Source organism: Aspergillus neoniger (assembly GCF_003184625.1).
Source record: "Aspergillus neoniger CBS 115656 unplaced genomic scaffold BO87scaffold_1, whole genome shotgun sequence".
Lineage (NCBI taxonomy): Eukaryota > Fungi > Ascomycota > Eurotiomycetes > Eurotiales > Aspergillaceae > Aspergillus > Aspergillus neoniger.
In genome coordinates, this window is record NW_020291129.1 from 1,593,163 (window position 1) to 1,618,963 (window position 25,801).

General features: G+C 50.9%; 12 protein-coding genes across 12 annotated transcripts; 4 read left to right on the plus strand and 8 right to left on the minus strand.

Moving 5' to 3' along the window:
• Window positions 1–120: 120 nt before the first annotated feature.
• Window positions 121–1,423, minus strand: BO87DRAFT_421096 (putative eukaryotic translation initiation factor 3 subunit EifCh; the record flags this gene model as incomplete). Its single annotated transcript, XM_025627041.1, has 4 exons — window positions 121–700; window positions 765–1,234; window positions 1,316–1,355; window positions 1,416–1,423. 4 exons carry the CDS (start codon window positions 1,421–1,423, stop codon window positions 121–123), a joined length of 1,098 nt encoding a protein of 365 aa, XP_025485480.1.
• Window positions 1,424–1,620: 197 nt separating this feature from the next.
• Window positions 1,621–2,935, plus strand: BO87DRAFT_348445 (arylformamidase; the record flags this gene model as incomplete). The annotated part of the gene is made up of 2 exons (XM_025620967.1): window positions 1,621–2,068; window positions 2,125–2,935. Exons 1-2 carry the CDS (start codon window positions 1,929–1,931, stop codon window positions 2,933–2,935), a joined length of 951 nt encoding a protein of 316 aa, XP_025485481.1. The 5' UTR covers window positions 1,621–1,928.
• Window positions 2,936–3,001: 66 nt separating this feature from the next.
• BO87DRAFT_372137 (casein kinase II subunit beta family protein) lies at window positions 3,002–4,958 on the minus strand. The gene is made up of 3 exons (XM_025622216.1): window positions 4,669–4,958; window positions 4,017–4,262; window positions 3,002–3,955 (listed from the first exon to the last, which is right to left on the minus strand). The coding sequence occupies exons 1-3, from the start codon at window positions 4,723–4,725 to the stop codon at window positions 3,464–3,466; spliced, it is 795 nt and encodes a 264-aa protein (XP_025485482.1). The 5' UTR covers window positions 4,726–4,958; the 3' UTR covers window positions 3,002–3,463.
• Window positions 4,959–5,413: 455 nt separating this feature from the next.
• Window positions 5,414–6,983, minus strand: BO87DRAFT_392609 (glycoside hydrolase family 6 protein; the record flags this gene model as incomplete). Its single annotated transcript, XM_025625017.1, has 6 exons — window positions 5,414–5,649; window positions 5,703–5,960; window positions 6,010–6,147; window positions 6,214–6,467; window positions 6,529–6,871; window positions 6,953–6,983. 6 exons carry the CDS (start codon window positions 6,981–6,983, stop codon window positions 5,414–5,416), a joined length of 1,260 nt encoding a protein of 419 aa, XP_025485483.1.
• A 421-nt stretch (window positions 6,984–7,404) lies between these two features.
• On the minus strand, window positions 7,405–9,201 carry BO87DRAFT_348451 (uncharacterized protein). The gene is made up of 2 exons (XM_025620968.1): window positions 9,081–9,201; window positions 7,405–9,031 (listed from the first exon to the last, which is right to left on the minus strand). The coding sequence occupies exons 1-2, from the start codon at window positions 9,131–9,133 to the stop codon at window positions 7,702–7,704; spliced, it is 1,383 nt and encodes a 460-aa protein (XP_025485484.1). The 5' UTR covers window positions 9,134–9,201; the 3' UTR covers window positions 7,405–7,701.
• A 486-nt stretch (window positions 9,202–9,687) lies between these two features.
• On the minus strand, window positions 9,688–10,808 carry gcy1 (putative glycerol dehydrogenase Gcy1; the record flags this gene model as incomplete). The annotated part of the gene is made up of 4 exons (XM_025625018.1): window positions 9,688–10,183; window positions 10,237–10,485; window positions 10,554–10,682; window positions 10,786–10,808. The coding sequence occupies 4 exons, from the start codon at window positions 10,806–10,808 to the stop codon at window positions 9,688–9,690; spliced, it is 897 nt and encodes a 298-aa protein (XP_025485485.1).
• A 1,147-nt stretch (window positions 10,809–11,955) lies between these two features.
• On the plus strand, window positions 11,956–13,009 carry BO87DRAFT_372141 (PSME3-interacting protein). The gene is made up of 2 exons (XM_025622217.1): window positions 11,956–12,079; window positions 12,175–13,009. Coding segments are annotated over exons 1-2 (579 nt in total). The 5' UTR covers window positions 11,956–12,078; the 3' UTR covers window positions 12,753–13,009.
• Window positions 13,010–13,132: 123 nt separating this feature from the next.
• Window positions 13,133–15,222, minus strand: BO87DRAFT_324137 (sugar porter family MFS transporter). The gene is made up of 7 exons (XM_025620055.1): window positions 15,112–15,222; window positions 15,012–15,057; window positions 14,878–14,953; window positions 14,639–14,830; window positions 14,340–14,583; window positions 14,035–14,291; window positions 13,133–13,973 (listed from the first exon to the last, which is right to left on the minus strand). The coding sequence occupies exons 1-7, from the start codon at window positions 15,136–15,138 to the stop codon at window positions 13,304–13,306; spliced, it is 1,512 nt and encodes a 503-aa protein (XP_025485487.1). The 5' UTR covers window positions 15,139–15,222; the 3' UTR covers window positions 13,133–13,303.
• A 530-nt stretch (window positions 15,223–15,752) lies between these two features.
• Window positions 15,753–17,960, plus strand: BO87DRAFT_372142 (alpha-N-arabinofuranosidase). The gene is made up of 7 exons (XM_025622218.1): window positions 15,753–16,011; window positions 16,078–16,272; window positions 16,415–16,527; window positions 16,576–16,590; window positions 16,643–16,731; window positions 16,788–16,887; window positions 16,938–17,960. Exons 1-7 carry the CDS (start codon window positions 15,905–15,907, stop codon window positions 17,834–17,836), a joined length of 1,518 nt encoding a protein of 505 aa, XP_025485488.1. The 5' UTR covers window positions 15,753–15,904; the 3' UTR covers window positions 17,837–17,960.
• BO87DRAFT_454791 (uncharacterized protein) lies at window positions 17,816–18,511 on the minus strand (the record flags this gene model as incomplete). The annotated part of the gene is made up of 3 exons (XM_025628591.1): window positions 17,816–18,163; window positions 18,224–18,306; window positions 18,401–18,511. The coding sequence occupies 3 exons, from the start codon at window positions 18,509–18,511 to the stop codon at window positions 18,109–18,111; spliced, it is 249 nt and encodes an 82-aa protein (XP_025485489.1). The 3' UTR covers window positions 17,816–18,108.
• A 1,072-nt stretch (window positions 18,512–19,583) lies between these two features.
• On the plus strand, window positions 19,584–20,483 carry BO87DRAFT_296993 (uncharacterized protein; the record flags this gene model as incomplete). Its single annotated transcript, XM_025619009.1, has 1 exon — window positions 19,584–20,483. One exon carries the CDS (start codon window positions 19,584–19,586, stop codon window positions 20,481–20,483), a length of 900 nt encoding a protein of 299 aa, XP_025485490.1.
• A 508-nt stretch (window positions 20,484–20,991) lies between these two features.
• Window positions 20,992–25,686, minus strand: BO87DRAFT_324147 (putative VPS9 domain protein). The gene is made up of 3 exons (XM_025620056.1): window positions 25,352–25,686; window positions 25,041–25,290; window positions 20,992–24,983 (listed from the first exon to the last, which is right to left on the minus strand). Exons 1-3 carry the CDS (start codon window positions 25,427–25,429, stop codon window positions 21,394–21,396), a joined length of 3,918 nt encoding a protein of 1,305 aa, XP_025485491.1. The 5' UTR covers window positions 25,430–25,686; the 3' UTR covers window positions 20,992–21,393.
• Between the last annotated feature and the right edge of the window lie 115 nt (window positions 25,687–25,801).

Consider the following 25,801-nt stretch of genomic DNA (forward strand, 5'->3'; position numbering starts at 1 on the left):
AACAGCCCGTCAGATACAGAAGTTTTCCCTCCCTACGCCGTAAGGTCATGCAATTCCAAGAACTAATCATCATCGCCCGCCTTTCCTATTTTCCTTTCCTTTCCGTTCCTCCGCATCCATCTATTTGGCCGTCTCACCCGGAAGCAGGTTGCCCTTGACGGCAAACATCTTACCCGTCGTCGCGGACACGAAGCTGTCGACCTGGCGAGCGTACTGCTCCACCTGGCGGCTGTTGAGCATGCTGTCCAGGCGGCTGGGCTCCTGGGGCAGCTTGAACAGCCGCTGCCACTCATCCTCGGGGAGGAGGGGCTGCTTGAGAGCCGCGCGGCTGGCGTTCTCGGTCTTGCGCTTGTTCTGCCACGCGGTGATCTTGGCCTGCTCACGGGCGAGCGACCGCTGGTAGTACTGGAAGTTGTTGGTCTCGGTGTGGTGCACCTCGATGCTGTCAAGCAGGAGGTCGCAGTTCTTCTCCAGGAACGGGTCGATGCTGAGAGAGAGGTTGTCGAAGTTGGGCGCCAGCACGGACGACTTGGCGTACTGAGACGACTCCAAAGCGGCCAGGGACGGGGGGAGATCGGAGGGAGTCGCCTGGACGGGGGTCTGGAGCTGGTGGATGAAGGAGGTGATCAGGTGAGAGTTGTGGATTTCAACGGGGAGCTCGACCAGGATGTCCTGGTACCTGAGGTTGGACTTTTGCAGCCTGCCAGAAAATAAAACAATTAGCATACGTCTATCATCCCTGCGAGTCAAGGGTATGAACGTACTCCTCAGAAGTGAACTTGTTCTCCTTGAAAGCCGCCATGAACTTAGGGGACAGGCGGAAAGCGCGCAGGCTCAGGCTGCCCTGTGCGCTGCGGCTGACATCGTGCACCAGAGCGACCGTGCGCTCGTTCATATCCTTCTGGTAAAAGAACTGGTTCTCGATCACGTTCATGTTGACGAAGTTGCCCATGTTGGCGCTGGTGTACCAACCGACGTTGTTGGCGTCAACGTTAACCTCGCGCATCATGCGGATCATCTCAGCCTCGTAGGCGGCGTTGGCCTTCGCGCGGGGGGCAGCAGCAGCCGGGTTGGGAGCGGCGTTGTCAAAGTGCGATTCGGCGGGCACCTCAACGACGGGGAAAGGGAAGCAGTTGGTGATCTCCAGGGTACCGTCGACATCCATACCAACGATCGAACCGGTCGCAGTCGTCGGGAAGGCTTGAGAGCCGTGCTTGATGATCTTCATCACGACCTGTATGCCACGCTGTAAGCATTGCTGCCGGCCGTGAAAAAGGCGGGTGGGGGAATTGGGAGATTTTCATGGTGTGCATACCAAGGCCTCGACCTTGACGGCCGTGAGAGGGACTTCTTTCCTATTGCAAGCATTAGTATACAGATGCCCAGATCAGATCGAACAGACCAGGAAAACTTACTCCGCCATGTTGAATATGTGCCTGGGAATTGCGTATACAGACGGCGACAATGAGATGGCAGTCGGCGGCGAGGTTTGTGTGGATGGAATTCAGCATTTCCCACCGCCTAGCCCCCAAACCGGCTAGCGTGCCAAGCCCCATACGAGCCGCCGGTCCGCTTGCCTTTTTGGGCGCTTTCAATCCCCCTTGCATAACTTTACGCTCAAAAGCATCGTTTCTGCCAAAGGATATCTACTCTCACTATAAAAATATTCCGTCATGAGGTTATAGACTTCCAATTGAGGCAAATATGCTGAAAATACTCCACCCAATGATGCCGTACCCGGGTTCCGGGGGGAACACTAACCATGACCTTATCTACGGAGTTACATCCGCAGATTCCCAAGCCAACGAACTAACGCTATCACTGACCCCTCACTAACCAGCCCAGCACTTCTACATTAACCAAGCAAGCATCTCTCATCCACAGACAATAGCACCTCAAATCATATCAAACAGCAAACGATCGCAATAATGGGCCAAACACACCCCTCCTCCAAACCCACAACACCTCCCCCCTCCATCGAAACCTTCCCCTACGGCACCGATCACAGCCTCCAAACCGTCACAGTGGCCACTCTCAACAACGACAACAATGAAGGCTACTGGGTGATGTAAATTCCCCCAATCTAACCCTCTATATACACAAACTAACCAATAAACCACACAGTCTAATCCACGGCGGCGCCTGGCGCGATCCAACCCAAACCGCCACAAACTACCTAACCCCCGCCCTAAGCACCCTCACCACCAATCCCTCCTACACCAACAACACCTCCCACCTCAAAGGCATCGCTTCAATCTCCTATCGTCTCAGCCTGCACCCATCACACCCGCAAGACCCTCAAACCACCGAGCCCACACACCTCCGCGCCGCAAAGCACCCAGATCACATCTCCGATGTGCAATCCGCGCTGTCCTTCCTGCAAGAGAAATACAACATCGGGAGGAATTACATCCTATTGGGACATAGTTGTGGTGCTACGCTGGCGTTTCAGTCTGTGATGGGGAGGTTTCGGGACTTGTTGAAGGGGGAGGTAATTCTGCCTCCTCCGGTGGGGATTGTGGGGATGGCGGGGATTTATGATCTTCGGTTGTTGAGGGATACGCATCGGAGTGTCAGTGCGTATCAGGAGTTCAGTGAGGGGGCGTTTGGGGCTGATGAGGCGGTTTGGGATGAGGTGTCGCCTGCTTTGGGGAGGGGAGAGGAGGGGGTTTGTGGTGGGTGGAGTGGGATTGGGGATGGGGATCGGTTGGTGGCGGTGTTGGCGTATTCCGGGGGTGATGGTCTGGTGGATCCGGGGCAGAGGGAGGTGATGAGGAAGGCTTTGGAAGAGGAGTGGGTGGGTGGTGGGAGTGGGAGTGAGGAGAGGGTGGTGGAGATGTTGGATATTGAGGGGGATCATGATGATGCGTGGGAGAAGGGAGAGGATTTGGCGAGGGCGATTGCGTTTGCGATTGAGAAGGTTAGGGGTCAGTAGGCAGGCTAGATGAATTACGTAGAGTAAGGGATGGATGATTGAATGACGAGCATGTAGTAAGGGATGGATGATTGAATGACGAGCATGTAGTTCATTATGTCCCCTCTGTCTCTGTTCCTGACTGAAACTAAGGTATTCTACATAAGAGCCGAACTCGCCATGTCTGAGTGATCTTGAAGTCACGGGAGACAAACCCGAGGAATAAACTAGTACACATTAGAAGCAGAGGAAAACAGACCCGCCATCTTCGAAACTTCCAACGCCCACCAGTGTTCGTGATCATTATTGCAGTGCACATGAGATAATGAAATTGTAAAGACCCGTCATACGCCCGGGATTTCAGAAAGCCGTTAGTCGGAAGACGCGTATGTGTTTAGAGGAAAAAGAGAAAAAGGAAGTGAAACCGCAGAAAACGATCCAGACGCGCGATGAAATGCAAGTTCATAATGCTGCGCCCATGCCAAGTGGATATGAGAGGAAAATGAGGAAACTCCGATGAAGCAGAAAGATCATGCCAGGGAGCGTCAATCAGTTGCCAAGATCCATACGGCCAGAGGCGGCATCGCCGGCGACTCTCTCTTCCTTGGTCTCAGAGATAGGCTCGTCGTCGTCATCTAGCTCTTCCTCCTCACTGTCGTCTTCGATGTATTTGGCTTCCACACCGGCTTCGCGAAGGGACGCCTTTGTCTCCTCCCGGTAAGCATCCTGCCAGCGCGCAAGGGCAGCCATGGCGTGCACCTTGAAGCCGAAGCAACGGGGCTGATAGCGGCGGATGCTCTTCTCGGGAAGCAAAGCAGGATAAACCTGGAAGAGCATGCTGTGGAACGAAGTGCCGAAGTAAGCGCCGTCGATAGAAGCATGACGAGACGACTTGGGGTTGTAGATATCCTCGCACTTGGGGCAGTACAGGCGAACAGTGCTCTGGTTGGCAACGTCGTGCTGGCCCATGGGCAGGAGGGGGTGTCCGTCACACATAACACGGGGGCATTTGCCGAAATCGCAGCGCTTGTATTTCTCAACCTAGATTGTCCGTCAGAACCACTTTCACATACCCTTCACAACCCCGTAGTGTAAGACATACCATCTTGGCAAGACCGCGAGTTGTGACAATGTATCTGGCATGAACTAGACCATAGAGGTGACGCGCCGACTTCTCAATTTGCTCGCGCAAATCGTCGTCCGCGTCGAGGTCGAACACGTCTGTCACAAGGTCCAAAGCATACTGGTAGTAGGCGACCTCGGTGTTCAGGCCGGTAAGGTTGAAGCGATCGGTCAAATAATCTTCGTCGATTTCGCAGAAGTATTCGTTTCCACGAGATGAGATAAACTGATGAATGAAGTCAGCATATCTCTGAGGCAGTACCACGCCATATGAATAGCTAGACGAAGAGCGGATATGGATCTGAGGTCGGGGACGAGGGCGAGCTTCGATGGGTGGTCGAAGCGTAGCAAGCGACGACTCCTCACTAGTAGAACTAGTAAACTGAGCCATCTTGTCTCACTGGTGAGGGAACAAGAGCAAACGCGCAGCTGAAATCAACAAAGAAGCTGAGCAAAATGATTGCAGCAGAGAAGATCTCAAGCATGAGAGCGTGTTATTCTCACTTTTGGTCCCTCACCAGCCGCAACGACATCGTCGAGAGCAGGCGCGGAGCCACGCATCTCCCTTCACTTGCAAAGCCGCCGTCGTCCCCGTTTCGCACAGGAAATCACGAAGCGAGTGATAAACTCACCCAATCTCTCCAGTAGCTAGTGTAGTCACTGTCGGTTTCGCTGTTGAAGTCCTCCATGGTTTCTTCCCTTTAGCAGACTCCGCCGAGGGGGATGTGATCAAGAAAGACTAGTATTCGTGCTTGGCCTGTAGCAGTTGCTGAGAGAGACGGTCGGACAACTCCAGTGCAGGAGAGCCCCCAGAACTGTACAGTTGGAACAATCCTTCTTAAAGCATCCAACAGTCACGTCTCCGGAAGAAAAGCAGATTCGGGGTTCGCGAGCGATAATGAGGGTGGTTTGGCGTTGGGGGGGAATGCAGTGTGTGTTTCTTCTCCATCCAGCCGGACTGTTATCAGTGGATCGCCTTCTTCCAGTTTAGCGCGGGGTTGGCGGTGAGATTCTTCATGCGGCGGCTCACCGCCTTGCATGCTTTCACTACAGCGTTGGTGACTACTCATGCTCTGCTTTCACCAGATGATAACTCAGATTAATGTGTGGACTTAATGAAAGACTTATGGTAGCTGCTTTGATTTTGCATTCTCAATGTATTGGGATCCTGCCCACTTGTTCCATCAACCCGAAGATCTACATCATCACTTCCCCTATATAACTGTGAAGATCTACTTCCAACATGCAGTATATCCAAATACTCAGCGATTGACTCAGAGGGAAGGGTTGGCATTGGTCAAAAGCTGCTCAAAGTATGCCTAGGACACAATGTCAGCATGATTCTCAAACCACACTTCAATCAACACCCACCTGGAACTAAGTACCAGCCTCCGGGGCAGGCTGCAAAGCATCACTATATCCGCAATGCGCATCGTAGCGAGAAGAGCTAGTATCCGATGTCCCATCGCTCTCGCCGCCAGGCTTGACCCAGACAAAGGCATCAGCCAACTCGTCTCCAGTATCGGTCGTCGGCTGAGCACCGAAGCCAGTATCCTTGACATTGCACCAGTCACCCCACGCGCTCTGTCCAGTAGGCTGCTTTCCATTGCGACCTAACCCAGTGAGTCAGACTAAACATATCGCTACGTATAACAGAAACACTCACCCGTATCGGTAATGAAGTGGGCATCACATCCAGCACTAGAGAGCTCCGGTGCAAAGGCATTGATGTAGCTCTTCTCATCACAGACATCGTTGCCTGATGTATAAGAGGGGCAAGTGTCGATGCTCCAGGCATTGAAGTTAGCTACGTTTGTAGCGAGACCACGAACAGCTGCTGGAGATGATGCGTTCTTATACACCGATGCGTAGAGTTCCGCCGCGGGACCGATGTTGGCAGGCCATCCCAGCCATCCCGCATGGCCTGTGGACATCGTTAACTGCGCTCAGTATCTTCAATAAACAAGACGTACCAGCATCAAGATACATAGCCACGTTCGGCAAATTCAACTGCTCGAGGGCATAGTTGGTGCATTCCAGGTAAGCAGATTGAGCATTGGCGCATTTAGCCACATCGAGATTCGTCACCAGGTTAGCCAAGCTATCCGGTTCTGCGAGAATAGATCAGTATCTTATTACAATTCACTCCCGAGCAACCCCAGGCAGGAGGCACTCACCGATGATCAAAATAGTCTGAACATCCGAATACGTCTCGACCTGCTCGCGAATAGAATCAATGTACGCCTTATACTTCTCCACGCCGCCATCACTGATCGCGTATTCACCATTACTAGCCAAGGCAGCGCAATCCCGATCCGGCAGGTCATAGACGACGAAGATACCAGCAATGGGAGGATTCGCTCCAGCGGCGTTTTGCGTCTGGATGTCATCCAGATATTCACCCATGGTAGGCACCTTGTCGGCCGTGTCTCTGAACATTAAGTATCGCATCATCAGCCCAAAACCAAAAATTTCTCTGAGGGGATGCTCACAGCCAGTAAAATGAAGGCACATCGGCTGCAGCACTCGCCTGCGCGACCAGCGAGCTGGCAGACAATGATGGAATAGCCGAACTCTCCACTTGCGACTTATAGTAAGGATTCACATAGAGCTGGTATCCCTCAAAGGGATTGCCGGTAGCAGAGGCAGTCGGCGCCGGAGAGCTCGAAGCAGCAACGGACGCTGAAGCAGTCGCGCTTGCGGCGGGGAGGGCATGGACGGCAGAGAAGAGAGAGACGAGGGGCCAGATGGCTCGCATGTTGATGGAGTGCATATTCATGAGATAGCCTGGTACTAAGCGGAGTGTATTTGTGTTTTGGCTCTTATTACTGACTACTATGCAACTCTGCTGAATATATCTGTTCACTTTATATCAGTCCACTTCTATAGACGCGATTATCCATTACCGAAAATAACAAGGAGTGGTGAAGTAAATCCGGCTAAACATCTTCTTCCGTAACAGGCCAAGACGCCTGAATATATGGACTAATTGTTCCTGCAAGGACATTGTCGTGATGAGGAAAACTGTTCCGTGTCTCAAGACGGACTCTCCGTAGCCGAAAAGGCTTCGGTCCGGTCGATCTTCATCTCTACAAGGCTATGTCCGCTCTCATGGGCGAAGCTACGGATAAATGGTTTATATTGAGGACTGTTTCAGCTGCATTAGTTCAGGGTTCTTTCCTCTCCTGCATAACGTTAGTGGTCACAGGCACGGGAAAATTCAACGTCATTCCTTCCAAAGGACCCCTGAAATCCGGTTGCACTCAGCATCAGTTTGGATTAAACCAGAATACTGCTAGGTAGTGGTGACTACAAAACTCCGATCACAAAACATCACAGATGTAGCTATCCGGTCCAACGGTCCGACGCTCCATTTGGAAGGTGAGGCATTCCTACTAGAGGGGAGATGGCCACGTCTTCAGGGCAGTTTTGGGGACAAGATCAAGTTTGGCTGAACTAACTCTCTCCTAAATACATAGAATGATTGTTCGGACTAGATGTAGAGCTCCTCAAGCAGAAGCTATTGATCAATGTGTTTTTGGTCTTTTCGTATGTTAACGTCATCTGTCACCTCATGTTTGGAATATAAAGGTATATGGTTCAGATAAATCACAACAATAAGAAATGAATGACTGTCAAAGTCTGTATGTTCATAAGTATCACGGCTAAAAAGCCCGCCCATAATGTCGCGAAGCATGATCACACTCTGCTATGAATTTGCGTATTCCATCCGATCCATCGTACTCGGAGGCACTTTCGGGTAATCCAATGCTTGCGACTTCAGCAAAAAAGGCCCGATCGCCAAGTTCGCTGACATTGATGCTGGAATATCCTGACGGAGAAGACATCCATGGGTTCTCACCGAACATGGTAACATCCTCAAAGCTGAGCTGATTTAGGGGCTGCTTGTAGGGTTCGGGAGATGCTTCTGACACATCCTCCGGAGACATCATGGCATGCCAATCAACCTCCTCAGGAGCCTGTGACTTTATGGTCCCAGAGCGGTAGAAGTAGTCGTTCACGTCAGGAGAAGCTGGCATACTAGGGGCAAAAGGAAACAAGAGAGCAAGATCGGCACCTGTACGAATGTCGAAGTCTTCATCCTGCACTATCTTGCCCCTCTGAACGCCAGCCTCGTCACACAGACGTTCAACAGTACTAGCATCGCAACCAGGGAACCGCACCCGAATCGTCGAATTATCATGTAGCAAAATGGGCAGTTCACCCAGTGTGGATAGCCTCTTCAGGTCGTTAAGCACAGCAGCAAGATCCTTGAGAGCACGGGCAAAGTCCGCGGACAGGAAATCCAAGAGACCGTCCGAGTTGATGGTCTGGGCGTCACCAGCACCAGTCGCTACCAGGTTCTTCTGCAGACCGAAAGCGGTGATAGTTGGGGAAATCTGGAAGTCGACAAAGGAGCCGGGTGCCGTGCGAGGGATCGCCGCCATCTTGCGCTCGGCCTCATCCTGAAGCTTGCTCACAGTCTTGAAGCGCTTGTTGCCAGTAATGGGATCGACTCCATCAAAGCGAGCCTTCTGTCCCGAGAGGAAGAACGCCCGGACACCGACAGAAACATTGTTGATGACCTGGGCAGGGGCAGCTGCGCCGTGAGAGAAGTATCGAGCCCCACCAATGCGACCGGCACCAATTGCATAACCACCCGCCGTGCGGCCTAGGGTGCCGCCCGTCAGATTCGGACGAAGTGTTGATGCAAAAGGAGCATTTTTAGTCAAGCGACTGACATTAGCTGCGACTCGAGATGTCTTGTAGGCAGTACGCTCGCCCTGTAGGCCACTGCGAATGTAGGAGACGAAGGAGCTTGCTGCACGGGTGGAGTAGTAGTGGCGACCACGAGCTTGACGGATAGCAGCAGCCCGGTTGATAGGGTGTCTGTTGACTACACGCACATACTCAGGCTGAAGGCGAAGTGAGCTCTGTTGGAATTGCTCTGGGAACCTAGACTTGATAGTCTTGTAGGCCTTCTCGTAGGCAGACCTGGAGGCCGTTAGCGGAATGAAGTATATCCGAGTGGCGAATGACTCACCTGGCTGCTCTCCAGAACTTGGGGAGCAGCAGGTGCCCGTTTGAAGGCGGCATCCTGACTGCAATCGAATGGAGAGATTTATAGATGTTTCTCAGATGGAATAACCATCCTAGGATGATGGTAGATGGAAGAGAGATAAGGGGATGACGGAGGGACCTGGCCTGATGACGGAGCAGCCCGGGGTGGCGGTGCGGCATGTGATCCGGCGCCACGTGCTCCCGTAATTTTGGGTCATCCCAGTATGTATCCTCATGCTATGTTAGCAATTACTGGATGCTATTTAGCATGTTTTTCTGATCATTCACGTATGTGATACAGCATATTTCGGGCCAGTGGCAGGCTTCTGGAGTTAATTACATATAAGTGAACAAAGACTAGGTCGATCATAATTCTACCTTCACATTCCAGGGAAGGTCGCCTTGACACTACAGGAAGAATTGCCTCGAAATGAGGATCCTGCTGTCGGCGGTCTAGTTGTGCTTCGACAACACGTTCTATGTTTGCGCACAAATTTACATCAAAAGTATGTTCAAGCGTATGTACATTTTGTTTTGCTTTCTATAGCTCTATTTCACATGGATATCATCATAGTCTCGTAGATAATAGTTTACTCGTCGTCACCGAAGAAAACCTTGACGGGGAGCCAGTCGTCACCGCAGACCTTGAAGCGGTCCTTGAGGTTGTCCAGCTGATCAATCTCCTCGGCGGTCAACTCCCAGCCATCAAGCTCGAAGTTGGCGTCGATGCGAGACTTGCTGACCGACTTGGGGATGACACTCCAGCCCTTCTGCACACCCCACAGGAGCAGAACCTGCTGGGGAGTCTTGCCCTTCTTCTCGGCCAGCTTGAGGAGGGTCTCATCCTTGTAGAGAGGAGAGTTGGTGGAGCCGAGGCAAGAGTAGCCGGTAGAGTGGATGCCCTTGGAGGTGTTGTAGGCAACCAGCTTAGGGGAGGGGTTGTTGGGGTGCAGTTCGATCTGGTTGACAGCAGGGACGATCTTGCAGCTGGGGTCGTTCAGGAGCTTCTCGAGGTTCTTGATGCCGAAGTTGGAGACACCAATGTTACGGACCTTGCCGGTGGCGGGAAGCTTCTGCATCTCTTGCCTGGATGGTGTTAGCAACGCTAACTACTGTATTTTCAAGAAGAGAAACTGTACCAAGTCTTGATGAAGTCCCAGTCGGGGAGGTGCTTCTTCAGGTCGTTGGGGTCAGTGCAGCTGGGCCAGTGGACAAGGTAGAGGTCGACATAGTCGAGGCCAAGGTCCTTGAGGGAGGAGTCAATGCCCTCGGTGACACGGTGGTGCCAGGTGTTGTCAAGCTTGGTGGTAACCCAGATCTCCTCGCGAGGGACACCAGAGTCCCTGATACCCTGTCCAACCTCGGCTTCGTTGCCATAGGCAAGGGCACTAATTATGGAATTGTCAGACTGAGTTCTTCTAGATTGTCCGGCAATTGGGGGCTGCTTCCAACTTACGTGTCGATGTGACGGTATCCCTTCAGGAGAGCATTCTTGACAGCCTCTCTAACCTCGTTGGGCTTGGATTGCCAGGTACCGAGACCAACGGCGGGGATCTTGGCGCCGGTGTTGAGGGTGTAGACCTTCCTAAGGAGCGGAAAATGATTGTTAGTAAGTTCAACAATCCCTCATGTGCTGCACGTTCAATGTATTTCAACTGAAGCTCAGTTAAAGAGATGGGATAGCTCACTTGGTGTGCTCGAGGTTCGACATATTGTGCGATTGATTGGTGATTCCGAGGGGTATGGAAGGATGAATAGGAAAGATGATGAATGGGGGATCAAGAAAATGAAGAATTGATCAGTCTGGGTGAAGGTGGGCTTTATAGCAAGGTGGATGCAAGCTCCGAGGGCGGACCGGACGAGAGAGGAGGCAGGTCCATCCAGCACACCATGAGCGGGACGATGACGATGGAGGGGCACGACCTGCCCCTCCTAGAGATAGTGGGGAGCGTCAGAGGCATCGCTGGCCAGTGATCACCCAGGCATTCTTTTAGCGGACGGACCCAAGGGTCGGGTCTCCTGCATTGGAAGGTCGGTTTCAGCCAACGATAACTACGGATTCAGTCATTTCCGATCTGTAACCTGGGGCTCCTGTTTTGCCGTTATCAAAGGAGTTACCACCGAGCCCGAACGGGGATGAAGCCCTTGACATCGGTCAGTTGCGCTTAAACGAGGTTGTCCGAGTGCTGTCTATCACTCAGGGAGTAGTAGGTAAAGATCAATGAGTTGATAGCAGGTTAAAAACTATTGGAGAAAAGCATACAAGAGCATCAAATTGCCTAGCCAATTGTATCATATTGTGGAACTGCTACTGTTCAGGGAATCGAAACATCGGATTACCAGGGCTCATTGTGCCGATAACTTATGAGAACGTACTGAAGACACCGGAAGGCAAACTCTGGGTCACTCAGGATGAAAGTCGTCCCAGTTACTCTGTACAGTAGGACTTTCTAGGTAGAGGATAATATGGACGGTCTTTTAGCCAGCGTGGTTCTTCTGAACCACAGCCCCTCAGATGACTAATGAGGCATTTTGCCTAAATTGACCAAAACAGCAGAACTCCGCCGCTCCGGCGTGGGTCTGCCTCAGGCCCAATCGCCATGAACCACCTCTGCTTCGCCGCCTGTTTCTGCCGGTCCACTGCTGTGGCTCTCGGTTGGCAACGGTCACAAGTGAAGGAAGAAGCCGCCGGAAGTTAGCAAAGCAAAGCCGCCCGTGACGTTGCTCGCCGCCGTTTACAATATTCTCGCATTGGATCCATTGCCGGAGGCTCTTGTAGATCCACGGCCATTGTGACCTCCGCCAACGAGATCACCATGTCGTCTGGATTCGTATCCGCCGGTACGAATCAGGAGCCAATCGAACGCGACGATGAATGGCGTCGTGTACAGAATGAGCTCGAGGAGGAGCGGAAGCGCAAAGCAGAGCTAGGGAGGCAAGAAGATGGCAAGAGCTTATACGAAGTACTCCAGCAGAACAAAAGTGAGTCTCCACATTGTGCGGAGATGCCATGAGGCGCGTGTGCTAGGAGACGCCTTGGATTGACATGTTAGGGTGATGTGTTTTGTCGCGCAAAGTGGCCAAGCAGGAAGCTTTTGAAGAGAAGATCAAATTGAAGAACCAATTCCGTTCGCTGGACGAAGACGAAGTCGAATTCCTCGATTCTATCATGGAGTCCACCCGGGCCAAGGAAGCTGCGGTCAAGAAGGAGACTGCCGAACAGCTGGAGTTGTTCCGTCGACAGCGAGAAGAGGCAGAGAAAACTCTGCTGGAGGATACATCTGCGGATGTCGCACCGGCCGCTGAAGGAGAGGACTGGAAGATTCCTGCCCGCAAGAGACGTCGAGAGAAGAGCAAAGACCTTCTTATACCCGGTAAAAAGCGCAAGTCTCTGGGGGGTGACACTACTGGAAACTCCTCGAAAGAACAAAGTGCGGACAAAGAATCCGGAAAGGTCGATAAGAGTGACCATGAAAGCGAGCCGGAGCCAACGCAAAAGAAGCCGGAAGAGTCAAAGCCAGCAGCTGCATTGCCTGGAGCAAGCAAGCCTGTACAGGATTCAAAATCAAGCCCAAAGCAGACTGCATCGAACGCAGCAACAAACGCACCTTCGTTATCCCTTGGATTAGCCGACTACGGCTCAGATTCAGAATGATTTTGATGTGTTGTACAATAAGCACTTGGTGTCCCTGCTCTTTACATTCGTGCTCTCCGTCGCTTGAGATTCTGCGCCTGCGGACTGCTGATGCGGTATCATTAAAATGTACATGATGCTTCGTCCCTCTGGGCTCGAGGGATACTAGCTTGCTTGCACTGGAACATCAGCAACGGGGCCTTTGGATCACTAAAAGCATTTAGGTCTTATCTATATCGCATATCTTATAATAGTACATGCTAGGTTTCAGAAATGGCAGTTATTACAATATTTGTAGGCTTGAGATTCATGTGTATCAAGATTCAAATACCGAGACTTACAGTACTTGATGATAAATTAGGAGGACCACGCGAGTCTGTTCGCTTCAAGAATTACACTTCACCATGCTCACTTAGCACTCCATTAATTCCGAGCAAGTGCGAACTACGCAACTACCGTTGCGATCAATATGATTTAGTGCCAGTAAGAACATATGCCTCCTACTCAACCCTCTGATCAAAACAGAAGACATAACGAGCTGACCTGCAATTCTCTTCCGTCTTTTCCAGTGCTCAACTCACCTCATTGTGAGTAGCAAAAACCTCTCTCTTCTCCGCCTCCTCCTCAAGCCTCCGCTGTAAATCATGAGGGACATAATCCCCCTTACGCTTTCCCGCCACAATCCACGGAGAATTCGAGAACAGATAGTTCATCTCTTCCAGCGGCAATTTCTTCGTCTCGGGAAGCAAGAGCCAGAAGAACACCGCATTCGTGAAGTTGCAGATGATGAAGAGGAAGTAGTATCGATAGCGCACACTCTCCATGGCAATGGGAGTCACCTGCCCAATCATTGTGTTGAATGCATACGATGTCATAGTAGCCAACGAAACGCCCTTCGACCGCGTTCGGGTGTCGAATACCTCTGCTGGGATGATCCAGGACAGAGGGCCGCATGTGCACGAAAACGAGAAGTTGTACAGCCAAGTCATGATGATAAAGCCCCAGTGGGCTCCGGTGTTGTGGCTTTCTGGGGGGAACTGCGCTAACAGGATGCAGGCAACGATGAATGTTACCATGTTCCCTAGGTTACCCCAGATCAGAGTCCAGCGGCGACCGACTCGGTCGATGAAGAGAATGCAGAGGAACTGAGCTACTAGGGCGATGATGGAGTTGATAGCCTGGTATTGTAGCGTTTTGTCGCCACTGATGCCGATTTGACCATAGATGGTCACAGAGTAGTATCTATCAAATGAGTGGTGAGACTTTGGGGTTATCATCATATAGATTTATAGGGGGTACTCACTGAATTGCCGACACACCGGTCATCTGTACGGATGCCTGCAATGCGCAACAAAGGAACAGGCGACGGAAGGACGACCGTGATGTAAAAAGCTCCTTGTAGGACTTGGCCTCGTGCTCATGCTCAAAGACAATACTTTCTTGGATCTGATTAAATTCCGCACGGACCCAGGGATCCTCTTCGTTGCCATGGGCATGAAGCATTGCCAATGTCTTCAGGCCTTTCTCGTGCTGACCGTGGTCAATGAGCCACCGGGGTGACTACTACTCATCAGCATGAATGCAGGATAACGATGAGACATTGCGTACCTCGGGGAAAAGCATGATCAAAAGTCCCAGGAAGACAGCTGGTGCAATCTGAAGTCCAAGGGGTAACTGCCATTGTGTGTCATTGGTTTCGGAGAATCCAATATATGTGCCGTACGAGATCCAAGCAGCACATAAAGACCCAACTCCTAGCATGAATTGCTGCAGAGCAGTAACACGACCACGAATGTCCGGATGGCAGATCTCAGCCTGGTACAGAGGGATAATCATAGTAAGGAAACCAACCCTGCAAACAGATTAACCCATGATTTTGAACGGTCGCTGAGCATAGAGTAGCATACCCCAGGCCGGCAAAGAACCTTCCGCTATAGAGGAAAGCAACAGTTCGTGCTCCAGTCTGAAGACCACCTCCGAGGCAGAAGAGAACACAACCGACAGTAATGGTCCATCGTCGGCCTAGCTTGTCACCACTAGGGCCTGCAAACGCTGCACCAAAGAAAGCACCTGCAGTGAACATGGACACCACAAGTCCACTACGAAATGTCAGAGCACTTCAACATGCCAGGAACTAGCGACTCACGATTGAGTGTCATTCAAATTAAATCTGGATATGAACGATCCGCAGGCGATGACTTCAGCGATCACACCTAGATCGTCTGCGGAGACTAGTGTTAGGCCCCGTGGATCCACAGCAAGGAGGAAGAGTATACACACATCCATACAAGAATGAACCCAGCGAGGCGAAAACGCCTACTAGGAACTGGAAACTCAGTTAGCCCATACTTCTTAGCATGTAATTAGAAGGTTGACTGACTTGATACCATGCTGGGGAGAGACGCATGATGGTAGAAAGCGCTCCTAATGCTTTAGTGTCTCGGATCACTAAACTGAGCTAAACGACAGAAATGCGGAGACCAAATCTGGGGTACAGGACCCTCGGCCATTTAAGAACATCTGGAGATTGAGCCGCGCATTCCACGTGTATAGCCATTCTATGGGCCATATTAACCTCAAATCTCACTGAAAAGGATATGAGCATCTCGGTTAATTGAGATTTAAACGAGGCCGTCGGCGAGGAAGCCATTTAGGATCGTGTTCTAGGAATCTCAGGATTCAACACAACCGAAGCCACTGAGTAACATGCCATGCGTGACCTATCGCTAGCGACTACCCTGGTCAAGCCAAGTAACGCTTTGTCGATACGGGAATGGTATCAATATGCACGGTTTCTGAACCAAGAAAAGATTCCCGTCTGACAAGCGTGCTGATTGATGGAATATTGCCGTGGCGTTGCCTCGGCTTGATCCCCAAGCCAACGGCGTAAGAGCACCATGCATCTCATCCACTCCCGACGCCCTAACAGACCATCATCGCGTGGTGCACACGAGAGTCAGTCGCAGGTCTGGAATCACCCCGCAGGGGATTTCCCCGATTTATGCGGGACTCCAGGTAATAGCTCCCGCACATTAATATCTGTTGCTAGTCTGCCATCGTACTGGCTTTCGACAAATCCTCTCTGGTAGAGTTTACCGTCTTGATTTCCTCTATACCAATTCAGATTAGGTTATTACTTACCCTACTTGGAACCTTGTCAAATCATTCGCGCCATGACCACCTTCACCAAGCTTAGTGACCAGGATGCGCCTAGTATTTCCATCCACCCAGAGAGGCGTCTTTCCAAGATCAATCCGAATATTTACGCGGGGTTTACAGAGTAGGTCTACTGCCCAAGACTCATTTGCCTTGTGAGCAACTTAGCAGTGAGCTCACGTATCGTTAGGCACATGGGCAGATGCATTTATGGGGGCATCTATGATCCAGGCAATCCACTGTCCGACGAAAATGGTTTCAGAAAGGATGTCCTCGGAGCTCTGAAGGAGCTCAACATCCCTGTCGTCCGATACCCCGGTGGGAACTTCATGGCGACTTATCATTGGATCGATGGGGTTGGGCCGAAGGAGAAACGGCCATCTAGGTATGTCCACATGATCATTTGGCCTTCCACATATGCCTCGTACATGTGCTTTAACTCCGTTGCTGCTAAATCCCTCCTGGGATAGTAAATATTTTCTTTCGTTCTTACAGATGTTGTAAGGCTAATCTCGCTGCTTCTATAGACCTGAGCTGGCATGGTTGGGAACAGAGACCAATCAGTTCGGCACTGATGAATTCCTGAAATGGTGCGAAGTTTTAGGCACTGAGCCCTACTTCTGCCTGAACTTTGGAACTGGTAATGTGATCCGTTCTACTTGAAACACAAGCGCTGACGTATAACCAGGTACTCTTGACGAAGGTAACTTATCCTATCTCTATACAAGGCACATCACTAATGGGCTTTGGTATAGCGCTGGCGTGGGTCGAGTACTGTAACGGTACTAAAGATACATACTATGCTAACCTTCGGCGGAAGAATGGTCGCGAGGAGCCATACAATGTATGATCCCGAATACCCTATTCCTCAGGCTTCCTATGTACTCATTCATGCTCCAGGTCAAATACTGGGCCCTGGGCAACGAGACTTGGGGTCCCTGGCAGGTCGAACAGATGACCAAGGAAGCATATGCTCACAAAGCCTATCAATGGGCCAAGGGTAAGCCATCCGTTGCTCTTCTCATAAACACCTACTGATACGGTCTATAGCCTTGAAGCTCCTTGACCCCAGCCTGATCTTGGTCCTCTGTGGACAAGACGGCACAGCTTCATGGGACTACTACACCCTCAAGCAATGCCTGCTCCCAGCACACTCCCCTCTATCTACCAGCACCGTACCTCTCATCGACATGCACAGCATCCATCTATACACAAGCTCTCCCTCCCATCTCCCCAATGTCACCGCCCCACTAGCCGCAGAGCGTGCCATCGAAATCACCTCATCTCTAATCGATCTCGCCCGGATCGAGAACGGGGTTCCACCCGACCAACACCGACCCACCATCTGCTTCGACGAATGGAACGTCTGGGATCCCATTCGCGCAGAGGGCAGCAAGGGTGCAGAAGAGTCCTACACTCTCTCCGACGCATTAGCAGTCGCCGTTTACTTGAATGTGTTTGTCAGAAAAAGCAAAGACCTGGGCATGGCTTGCATCGCGCAGAGCGTTAATGTCATCTCCCCACTCATGACAAGCAAGGATGGCATCATTAAGCAGACAACTTATTGGCCTTTGTACCTGTTCTCGAAGTATATGCGGGGATGGACTATCAGTGTGCATCTATCTTGTGCTTCTTATGAAGGGGAAACTTCTCCGAAGTGGGTGCGCGGAGTCAAAGATACGCCTTGGTTGGATGTTAGCGCTACCCTCGGTGAGGATGGGTATGTGAATGTTGCGGTGGTCAATATTCACGAGGAAAAGGATATCACGAGCAACATTGATGGGCCGTCTGGGCCGATCTCGATCTTTACTGTTACTGGAGAGAGTGTCCAGGCTTGTAATATGAACGGCAAAGAGGAGGTTGTTGTGACCGAGAGTACAGGGGAGGCGAAGGGACAATTTGTGTTCCCGAAACATTCTTTGACGTTGCTGAGATGGAAGCTAGAGTAAATGGCTATTGTTGAAGTTTACTAAAGAGATAGGTTGCACCGTGCCGTCTGATAGAATGCTATAATGTTCTTCGGTTCACATCACAGTATGTTGGTGCTTCGGTAGAATGGAAGACTACATCATTCAAGCAGATGACAGAATGCCACACTATAACGAACAACATTATTTCAATAGATCCCTCTCAGAATAGTACATAAAGTATCGTCCCATAATATCGTAACAAGTCACATCACATCTTTAAAAGTCGTAATCCAGACATCAAGTATCACCCTCTAGCCAAAGGTCACATCATGAACAGTGTCATCGTCACCCAAGTGGATGTTCATCCTAAGACACAAATCCATCAGCATTTGGACAGTATACATATAACAACAGGGGCAAACTAACCGCTCTGGCCTCATGTCCATTGTCTTAGCATCACCAGGCTTGAGCACACGGTGTTGCTGGGGGAGGTCCTTCTTCGCAAATGACTATATTACACGATACGTTAGCATCAGTCAAAACGTTTCCCACACACACAAGATACAGCAACATTTAGCTCAAGAAGAAGGAAGAGAGTCATACAGTCACATCACTCGACGACTCAGTGAGCTTCTTGCCTGCCAGCTTGTTGAGCCATTCCTCTTGGCTGGCACCACCAGAGGTGTTGTTGATTCCGGGGACGACGAGAGGCATGATGGTAGTTTGCTTTGTATCTTCGAAGTCGTGAGAAATTCTTGATTCTTTTGAGTAATAGGAAAAGTAAGTGGAGATAGATAAGTTTGGGTTTGGAAGTGGGAGATAAGCCTGACAGGCACCCTTCATTACTTATATATACTTTCTGTTACATTGGGACCCTGGCGATGACATCATGCCGGTGGATGGGGCTTGGTGTGGCGGTGCTGATGACGTCGATCTGTTTCGGGACTAGCGCTATTGGGAGGGCGGCATGTCACATGAGTGCGAAGTGATATATGGGATTTGTTGATGGCTTCACTTTTGAGTTGATTCCTCCATCGAGGGTCATGTCATCAGATTTACTATTGAAATTTAGTATCCCTGTGTGTCAGGAACTTGTGCAGATTCCTGGCGGCTCTCTTGTAGTATGATGTACATACTCGCTGCCTCAAAAGCACAGTATATCGCCAACTATATATATCGGTTTATACTCATTGTTCACCGGACTTTCACCTGATGTTTGAATGATATAGTTCATACTATGAATTTTGGAAACTGAATGAGAAGCTTACTACTCGTACCACTAATAGAGAAAAATACCCTCTTCAGGCGCTACTATGCTAACCTTAGGTTCCACATTTATACTTGAGTCTAGGAAACCACAACCCAGCCGTGATTCTCAGAGCAGTTGCCTCTATTATTCGCCGATATCATTTAAGCCGTGCTGCAACGGACAGATTACTTATTCTTTGACACTCTAAAACGTTCCTGAAATGCTACTGACTCGACGCATTTGCTCTAATGGCAGCGATTATCAATATACAAGCTACCGTCATCGAACAGTTGTACTGCACCTTCGATCTTTATACACATCACGCGTCCCATTATTAGACATTCTTGCCTGCACCGAAAGAAAACCGGCAAACTACACAGCTCTTTGCTTCACAGCCCCGCGTTCCTGATGCTGTTAGCTTCTATTGTGCCCTCAAGGGCCACTACCACATCCAGAAGGGCTCTGGGGCAGCAGTCACGAACATCTGCCGGGATACTGGAAAGCACCTATAGCCCGCTAAACAGAGGCTATGGGGGCATGCACTTGTGGAACAGGAACAGTGAGGTCGTCAAACATCGGCTAGACACTGTTCTTGATGGTCTTGATTATGCCAGAGACTCCCAGCTTGCAACTCGCTCAAACACCTCATCGCAGGAAATGGCTACAAATGAGGACGGTGCAGCACAGGCTGGGATATCTCTGGTGAACCTACGTGCAGACCCTCGGAGACCAGCGTATATGAATCGGAATTGGATACCGCATTGGAGTTACCAGAAAAGCTCCATTGCTGCCGCGTGCATATTTACAGCCATCACAGTAATGGCTTTGACTTTCTTAGCTATCCTATCCATCAAGAAGGCTAAAAGAAGCTGGGAGCGACACAAACGTGAAAAGCAAGATTATGCAAACTCCGGTTACTCTGCTCTCACCTTGCTCGAGGAAGGCCACAAAATGACTGCGACGAGCAGCAAGCAGATAAGCCGAGAGACTTTGATGTTCAGTAGGAGTCGTTCGCCATCTTCGACCTATCTCATTGAACAAGACGGTCCCTCCGTGACGAGAGTTTATCACACGAGCAAAAGCGTCTCTACGATTACGCTCGACTCGCCCAGCTCTACCCTGGGAGATGCAGGCTCTACAACTGAGTTGAACGCAATACCGGAACGTCCAGCCAGCGCGTTAAAACGTTCCCGCCACGAACGTCATGGCTCGAAGGCCAGATCAATCGTTGTCGTACCGTCACCCTTGAGGGCATTCTCAGTGAAGCCGATGATACACCACACAGACCCAGCCTACGGCCTGGAGCGGACTTCTTTGAACGTCGAACATGAGGGCGGTAATGTCCCGTCGAACAGCAAGCGTGACTCCGCTAGTGGTAACAGCTTGTTTAAACTTCCAGCAATCCAAAGAACAATGTCTCCTCTTTTCTCCTTTTGACTTACAGGACTATGGGATGGTGTGCTTGTTGGGTACGTGTTTGGTATAGTCACATCCGACTAGGAGTTGTAATTTCCAAGCCGGAATTGGAAGTCAGGGACTTTTTGTCTTCTTTCTTTTTTCCTTTCTGTCTCTATAGAATATTTCTTCTCGTCATGATACAAACAGCTGTACGAGGCCTTTTTGCTCTTCGAGACCGAAGTAATAGGAGGCCATGCACCTTCTCAATAGCCAAAAGTTACCGAATACGGGTTCATATCCCAACTTTCCAATCCAAAACCAGTGCAATCCAAATATTAGGAAAAGCTAAGGCCCAGTAAAAGACCGAGACATAATATATATCCAAGGCAGCAAGCAGCACCGCATTCCTTCCGCCTTAGCCATCTAGTATGCTCCCAAAGCAAAGAGATCATCCATAACAACCCAGCTTAAGAGAAAGCCAATCGGCACTACTGGTACTTAAACAAGCCACCACTCCTACAAATAAGACCACTCATATCATCACATCGTCGGATTTATATTAGTAGTATATGAATATAGGTTAGGTTAACAACGCAGCTAAGCAGTCCTCTAGACGCATCACAAGCGAGTGACAAGCGACCAGACCAACCAACACAACACAACACAACGTGAAAGAGCAGACCAAGATCATAAATGGCAACACAGCACACACAACACCGGTCAATCAATCAATCAGTCAATCAATCAATAATAAGTCTACAGAGCTTGCCATTTATAACACGACCAGGATGATGAAATGAAAGATACCAGGTGAAGAGAGTAAAGCAAAACGCACTCAAATGAAGGAGGAAGAAGAAAAGCAAATACACCGCACCGCCGTACATGCATGATTTGTAGATAATAATAGGATGATACAACAGGGTGAATGGATAAATGAAAGTGAACAGATCTATCGCATCTCACGCACTCCACGTAAACACCGCTCTAGGCGATTCCCTCGTTCGCGTTCTCGGACTAAGGTTGCTCGGACGAAGGAGCGGATGGCATCTCGTCCGACTTTCTCGCGCCAGGTGGTCCAGCCTGCTAGTTCGCCGACAACCACATCCTTATTCCAGGTGATTTCGCGGGAGAGACGAGCGATCTGGAGTTCGGAGTCCTGGATCTTGGTTTCGAGGTCACGGACAGACTTTTGGCGGGATTCTTCGAGACCCGGGAAATTGATGTTGAATTTCCGGGGGAGAGAAGAGGATACGAGAGATGAGCGCTTGCGGGAGAGGTTTCTGTTTGTGGATGAAAGGTTGTTTATAAGGGAGATGGGACGAGAGAGGGATGCTAGGATGGCGGTTGTGGTGTTGTCGATTGAGGTCAGGGCCGTGAGGAATTGAAGGAGAGGAGAAGAGTCGGAAGATGAAGTGGAGAGATGGGTTGCATAGCGGGTGAACGCATCGACATAGGAGGCTGGTAGAGCGTTGGTCGGTTCCTTGAGGGTTGAGACAACGGAGGCACAGAGGGCCACGGCGTCTGCAATGTCGGATGCAGAGTTTTGGAGAGCGTGGCCGCGACGAAGCAGACTGCGAGTGTTGACGTGGACGGCGCGGACCATGTCCTGGGCGTGAGAGACGAATTGCTCTGTCTCGCGCATGCCTTCGGGTGTGACAGGTTCGTAGTCGTCGTTGATGGACTCCGTGAGAACCTGGGCTTTGCGCTGCGAGCGGTCTGCCATCATCTCGGGCTGCAGTTCGGGAACCAGAAAGAACTCCCACAGCATCTCGTGAGTGGCGAAGGTTGGATGCGTGAGCAAGACCTTGAGGAACCTGTCAAGCTTTTCTTGCATGTCATGGAGCACAGAGCGGGACGGTTTGGAGTGAATCTGGAAAGGGCTACGGAAGTCGGACAGAGACGGCATATAGGAAGCCGGATGTTCGATCGACAGGCACCTGGCAAGGTTCTCGAAGTCAGAGAACGTGCGACGGCATGTGGTGACTGTGAAGGTTGTCCCTGACGCAGGACGGGACTCTGCTGAGTTGATGGTTGGGTTCGGGGCACCGGACTTGAGAACAAAGCGCACTGTCGCATCCTCAACAAAGTATGAGCGCACCACCGTCGTGACACGACCAGACTGCTCGTCGTAGGCTGATGGGGGGTTGGAGAGAAGGATGAGATCGTCAATGCGATTGCGCACTTCATCATCCTTAGCAAGTTCGACAGCAGTCAAACCACGGCTTTCTTTCAGGTGAACATCAACTCTAGGGTCCATGAAAAGGATCCTGACCTGATCGATGCGGCCGTACTTGCTGGCCATCATGAGAGGAGTGAACCTTTTATCATTTGTTGCATTTGGATCACAGTCACATTCTTGCAAGAGGCGGATGGTAATTTCCGGATCGCTAACGATATGCAACAATGTATTGCCTCTAGAGTCAACATGATTATCGAGGCGCAAGGGCTTGCCATCACTTTGGGCAATTTGGGCGGCCGTGAGTGCTTCTTTCACCATCGAGTTGTAGTCCGGGTGATCGTAAGACCTGCATAGAGCGAACAGTGGCGTCTGTCCATGCTTGTCGCGTTGACACCACGGCAGCAGTCCTTCCAACCTATGCATTACCGATGGCGTGCTGAAGAGGTAGTGTGCAACCGTACGCCCATGCATGTCTGACTTTTGTAGGTACGATGCAATGGTGTGCTTATCCGTTGAACTGAATAGGAAGTTCAATAGAATGTCCACCATTTCGACATGAGCAAGCTGAACAGCAGCACTAAGTAATGTGGTTCCATTTGTATTTGTGTCCTCGAGAATATCCGCCAGCGGATAGTAATCTTGAAGGCTCAGCAGGTATTTCAAGGCGTCTGGCTGGCGGCTTTCTACGGCCATCATCGGAATCGAGTCGCCTGCAGGATCTTGCGTTTTCGTCAATGTCTCAATTGAACTGTCCCCCTCAATCGCGCTTGAAATCGAGCCCATTCCCGTTGTCCGGGAAGCCAAAGATATCCCAGATGATTCAGACAGGCTGCGGACATCCATGGAAACCTTCTTCACAGGGCGTCGGATCTCTTTCGGGGGGGTCGTGTTCGTCCACGTCTGGAAAGGAAACACATGAGAAAGGGGAGGTGGCTCAGAGGGTTCCTCATCATGTGCTGTCCCACTAGGAATATTCATTTCGAACGGTGCATCCTGCAAAAGCAAGGGCTCATGTGGACTTTGACAAAGATTATCCTCATCATGCGTCCGAAACGCAACAGTTCTTTCTTCGGGCTCACATGGGACTTCGTCTAGCGACTCCTGATCGCCATTTGGCTCTAATATGGCCTTCATGTCCACGACACGTCCGCCTTTAGTTGCATTCCATAAGCGCCTGTTCCGAATACTGGCTCGCCGAAGGCCCGCAGAATCAGTCACCAGGTAGGTAAGAACAGCTTCGAGAGTGCTCAGTGCATAGCCCATTTCACCACTGTCAACATCGTCGATGTATATGAAATGTTGCATGTACATCAGCCTCGCTTGCAGGTTCTTCACTTGGGATCTGATGACCACAACCAGCAGCAATGAAACCAAAATATCAGCGTTGATCGTTACCGGCGCGTATTGCTTTTCCGATACAAGAGACCCCGCTCTATCGTAATTCCCTGGATAAGACAGAAGCTTGATTGTCTGAAGTAGAGTGTTCAACATGTCATGGGGGCACTTGGCGTCTAGCATTTTGCGGAACTCTTCCACTGCTCTCCCAATGCGCTGTAGCAATTCCCGTTTACCCTCTCGTCCACCATCGACAACTATGCCCACTTGCGAGATGTCGATGTTTTCCATGTAACGAATCCTAGAGTCTAGCTCTGCGTCTTCTGGCTGGCGGAAACTGCAAAGACGAGGGAAGAGAAGAGATTCGTGCACCTGCTCAGCGACGTAGCGCTCGATGAGCCTTTCCACCAACGGTCCCGTTAGATCGGTGGTGGCACCTAGAAAAGACAGCTGCTGCTTATCCACTAAACGAAACAAGTCAATTGCGGCAGTAACAGCTGTCTCCAGACTTCGACGCATCAGATCCTCGTCATCCTCGAAGTACTCTTCGGAGTTGAAGGGTAGGCCCTCCCTATTGCGAGAAGCTGAGCTACGGATAGAAGCAGATTCGTCGGCGGTTATCTCGTTGTTGTTCTGCTTCCGTTCGTATTCGTCGAATATGAGGGGCGAACGAGACGGCGGAGGTGGCAACGGTTTCCCCAGCTCCTTTCCAAATTCCTTGAACAATCTCTCCAATCCAGGTTGCATCTGCCGGGCAATCATCGGGAAGTGCGCGAGGAGTTCTCCAAATGTCTTAATCTCCTTCTTCGGTGGCGACGAAACGGACTCGCTTGACTTCATGCCGTTGCCTATGATATCGCGCTTTGGTAGCATGCCCGGCACTACAGCAGTGACGATCTTTCCGGGATCGAATGAGCCGATCAACGGCCGTGAGATGTAGTAGATCAGCCATGGTTGAGAATCGTTGCTGTTGTTGTAGTACAGCGCATCGGATAACAGCTGGGCTTGGCTCAGGGACTTGAAGCCTAAATACAAGGGTCAGCGCATGTGCCACTCAGGAGACTAGCCGGACGCTTTCCCACCTTTGTTACTGTACACCGAGTTCTCCTTGATAATAACCGTGCGCCCGTTGACCGTCGTCACTTGTTTGGCCTTGCCCCGGCTATCTCGTATATTTGAGTCATCCTTTCCCCCGCCGGCCCCGGTGGACACTGGTATTCGCAAGGTATGGCTTCCCAAGAATTCTTCGGATACGACGAGATCGGAGTAGTAAAGGGATGACTCGCGGTCACGCGAGCCGACCAGCGATTCCGTGACAGGTACTAGGAGGACCTAAAGTTGGCATGTCAGAAGCTGGGCTCAGACCGAAGCCGATAGAGTTGGCGGGACATACATGATTCTCGGTGGGTATACACTGCCCCGGAACTGTGCTTCGGAAGAAGGCACGGAGAAAGGGATTTAGAGGGTGCATCCAAACGGTCTTGGACGACGGCCCAACACAGAATCACAGGCACTCATGAAGCCGTCTAGACCGGTCTCGAAGGGGGGGGATCCGCTGCTCGATCGTCGCAGAGGAGCAGCTCCGGCGCATGCGCCCGCAGGTAATCGGATACAGTGCAGTCTCAACGAAAGAGCTTAGGAAGCAAGCGCAAAGAACCAGTCGGAAGAGACAGAAGTCAACGTCACGATGGACAGGGCTAGAAGCATAAGCTGAACGACGAGTGAGAGTGAGGGAGTTGTTGAGGACAAGAGGGGGATCTCAGCCAACAGCTTTCGGAGTGGCAGTCCTGGGAGCTCCTCGCGCTATCCCCCTTTGGGTCGGCCTAGATCTCAGCCTGCCTCG

Coding starts and splice junctions, on each gene's coding strand:
- BO87DRAFT_372137 (XM_025622216.1), bottom strand. CDS start 4,725: ATGGAGGACTTCAACAGCGAAACCGACAGTGACTACACTAGCTACTGG. Junction 4,263..4,668: donor CTAGCTACTGGAGAGATTGG/GTGAGTTTATCA, acceptor TTCATTCATCAG/TTTATCTCATCTCGTGGAAA. Junction 3,956..4,016: donor CTCGCGGTCTTGCCAAGATG/GTATGTCTTACA, acceptor CGGACAATCTAG/GTTGAGAAATACAAGCGCTG.
- BO87DRAFT_348451 (XM_025620968.1), bottom strand. CDS start 9,133: ATGCCGCCTTCAAACGGGCACCTGCTGCTCCCCAAGTTCTGGAGAGCA. Junction 9,032..9,080: donor AAGTTCTGGAGAGCAGCCAG/GTGAGTCATTCG, acceptor AACGGCCTCCAG/GTCTGCCTACGAGAAGGCCT.
- BO87DRAFT_324147 (XM_025620056.1), bottom strand. CDS start 25,429: ATGCACCCTCTAAATCCCTTTCTCCGTGCCTTCTTCCGAAGCACAGTT. Junction 25,291..25,351: donor GTATACCCACCGAGAATCAT/GTATGTCCCGCC, acceptor TGCCAACTTTAG/GTCCTCCTAGTACCTGTCAC. Junction 24,984..25,040: donor CTCGGTGTACAGTAACAAAG/GTGGGAAAGCGT, acceptor CCTTGTATTTAG/GCTTCAAGTCCCTGAGCCAA.
- BO87DRAFT_324137 (XM_025620055.1), bottom strand. CDS start 15,138: ATGCGTCTCTCCCCAGCATGGTATCAA. Junction 14,292..14,339: donor TGATCATGCTTTTCCCCGAG/GTACGCAATGTC, acceptor GATGAGTAGTAG/TCACCCCGGTGGCTCATTGA. Junction 13,974..14,034: donor ACCGGTGTGTCGGCAATTCA/GTGAGTACCCCC, acceptor CTCATTTGATAG/ATACTACTCTGTGACCATCT.
- BO87DRAFT_372142 (XM_025622218.1), top strand. CDS start 15,905: ATGACCACCTTCACCAAGCTTAGTGACCAGGATGCGCCTAGTATTTCC. Junction 16,012..16,077: donor ATTTACGCGGGGTTTACAGA/GTAGGTCTACTG, acceptor ACGTATCGTTAG/GCACATGGGCAGATGCATTT. Junction 16,732..16,787: donor GTCGCGAGGAGCCATACAAT/GTATGATCCCGA, acceptor TTCATGCTCCAG/GTCAAATACTGGGCCCTGGG.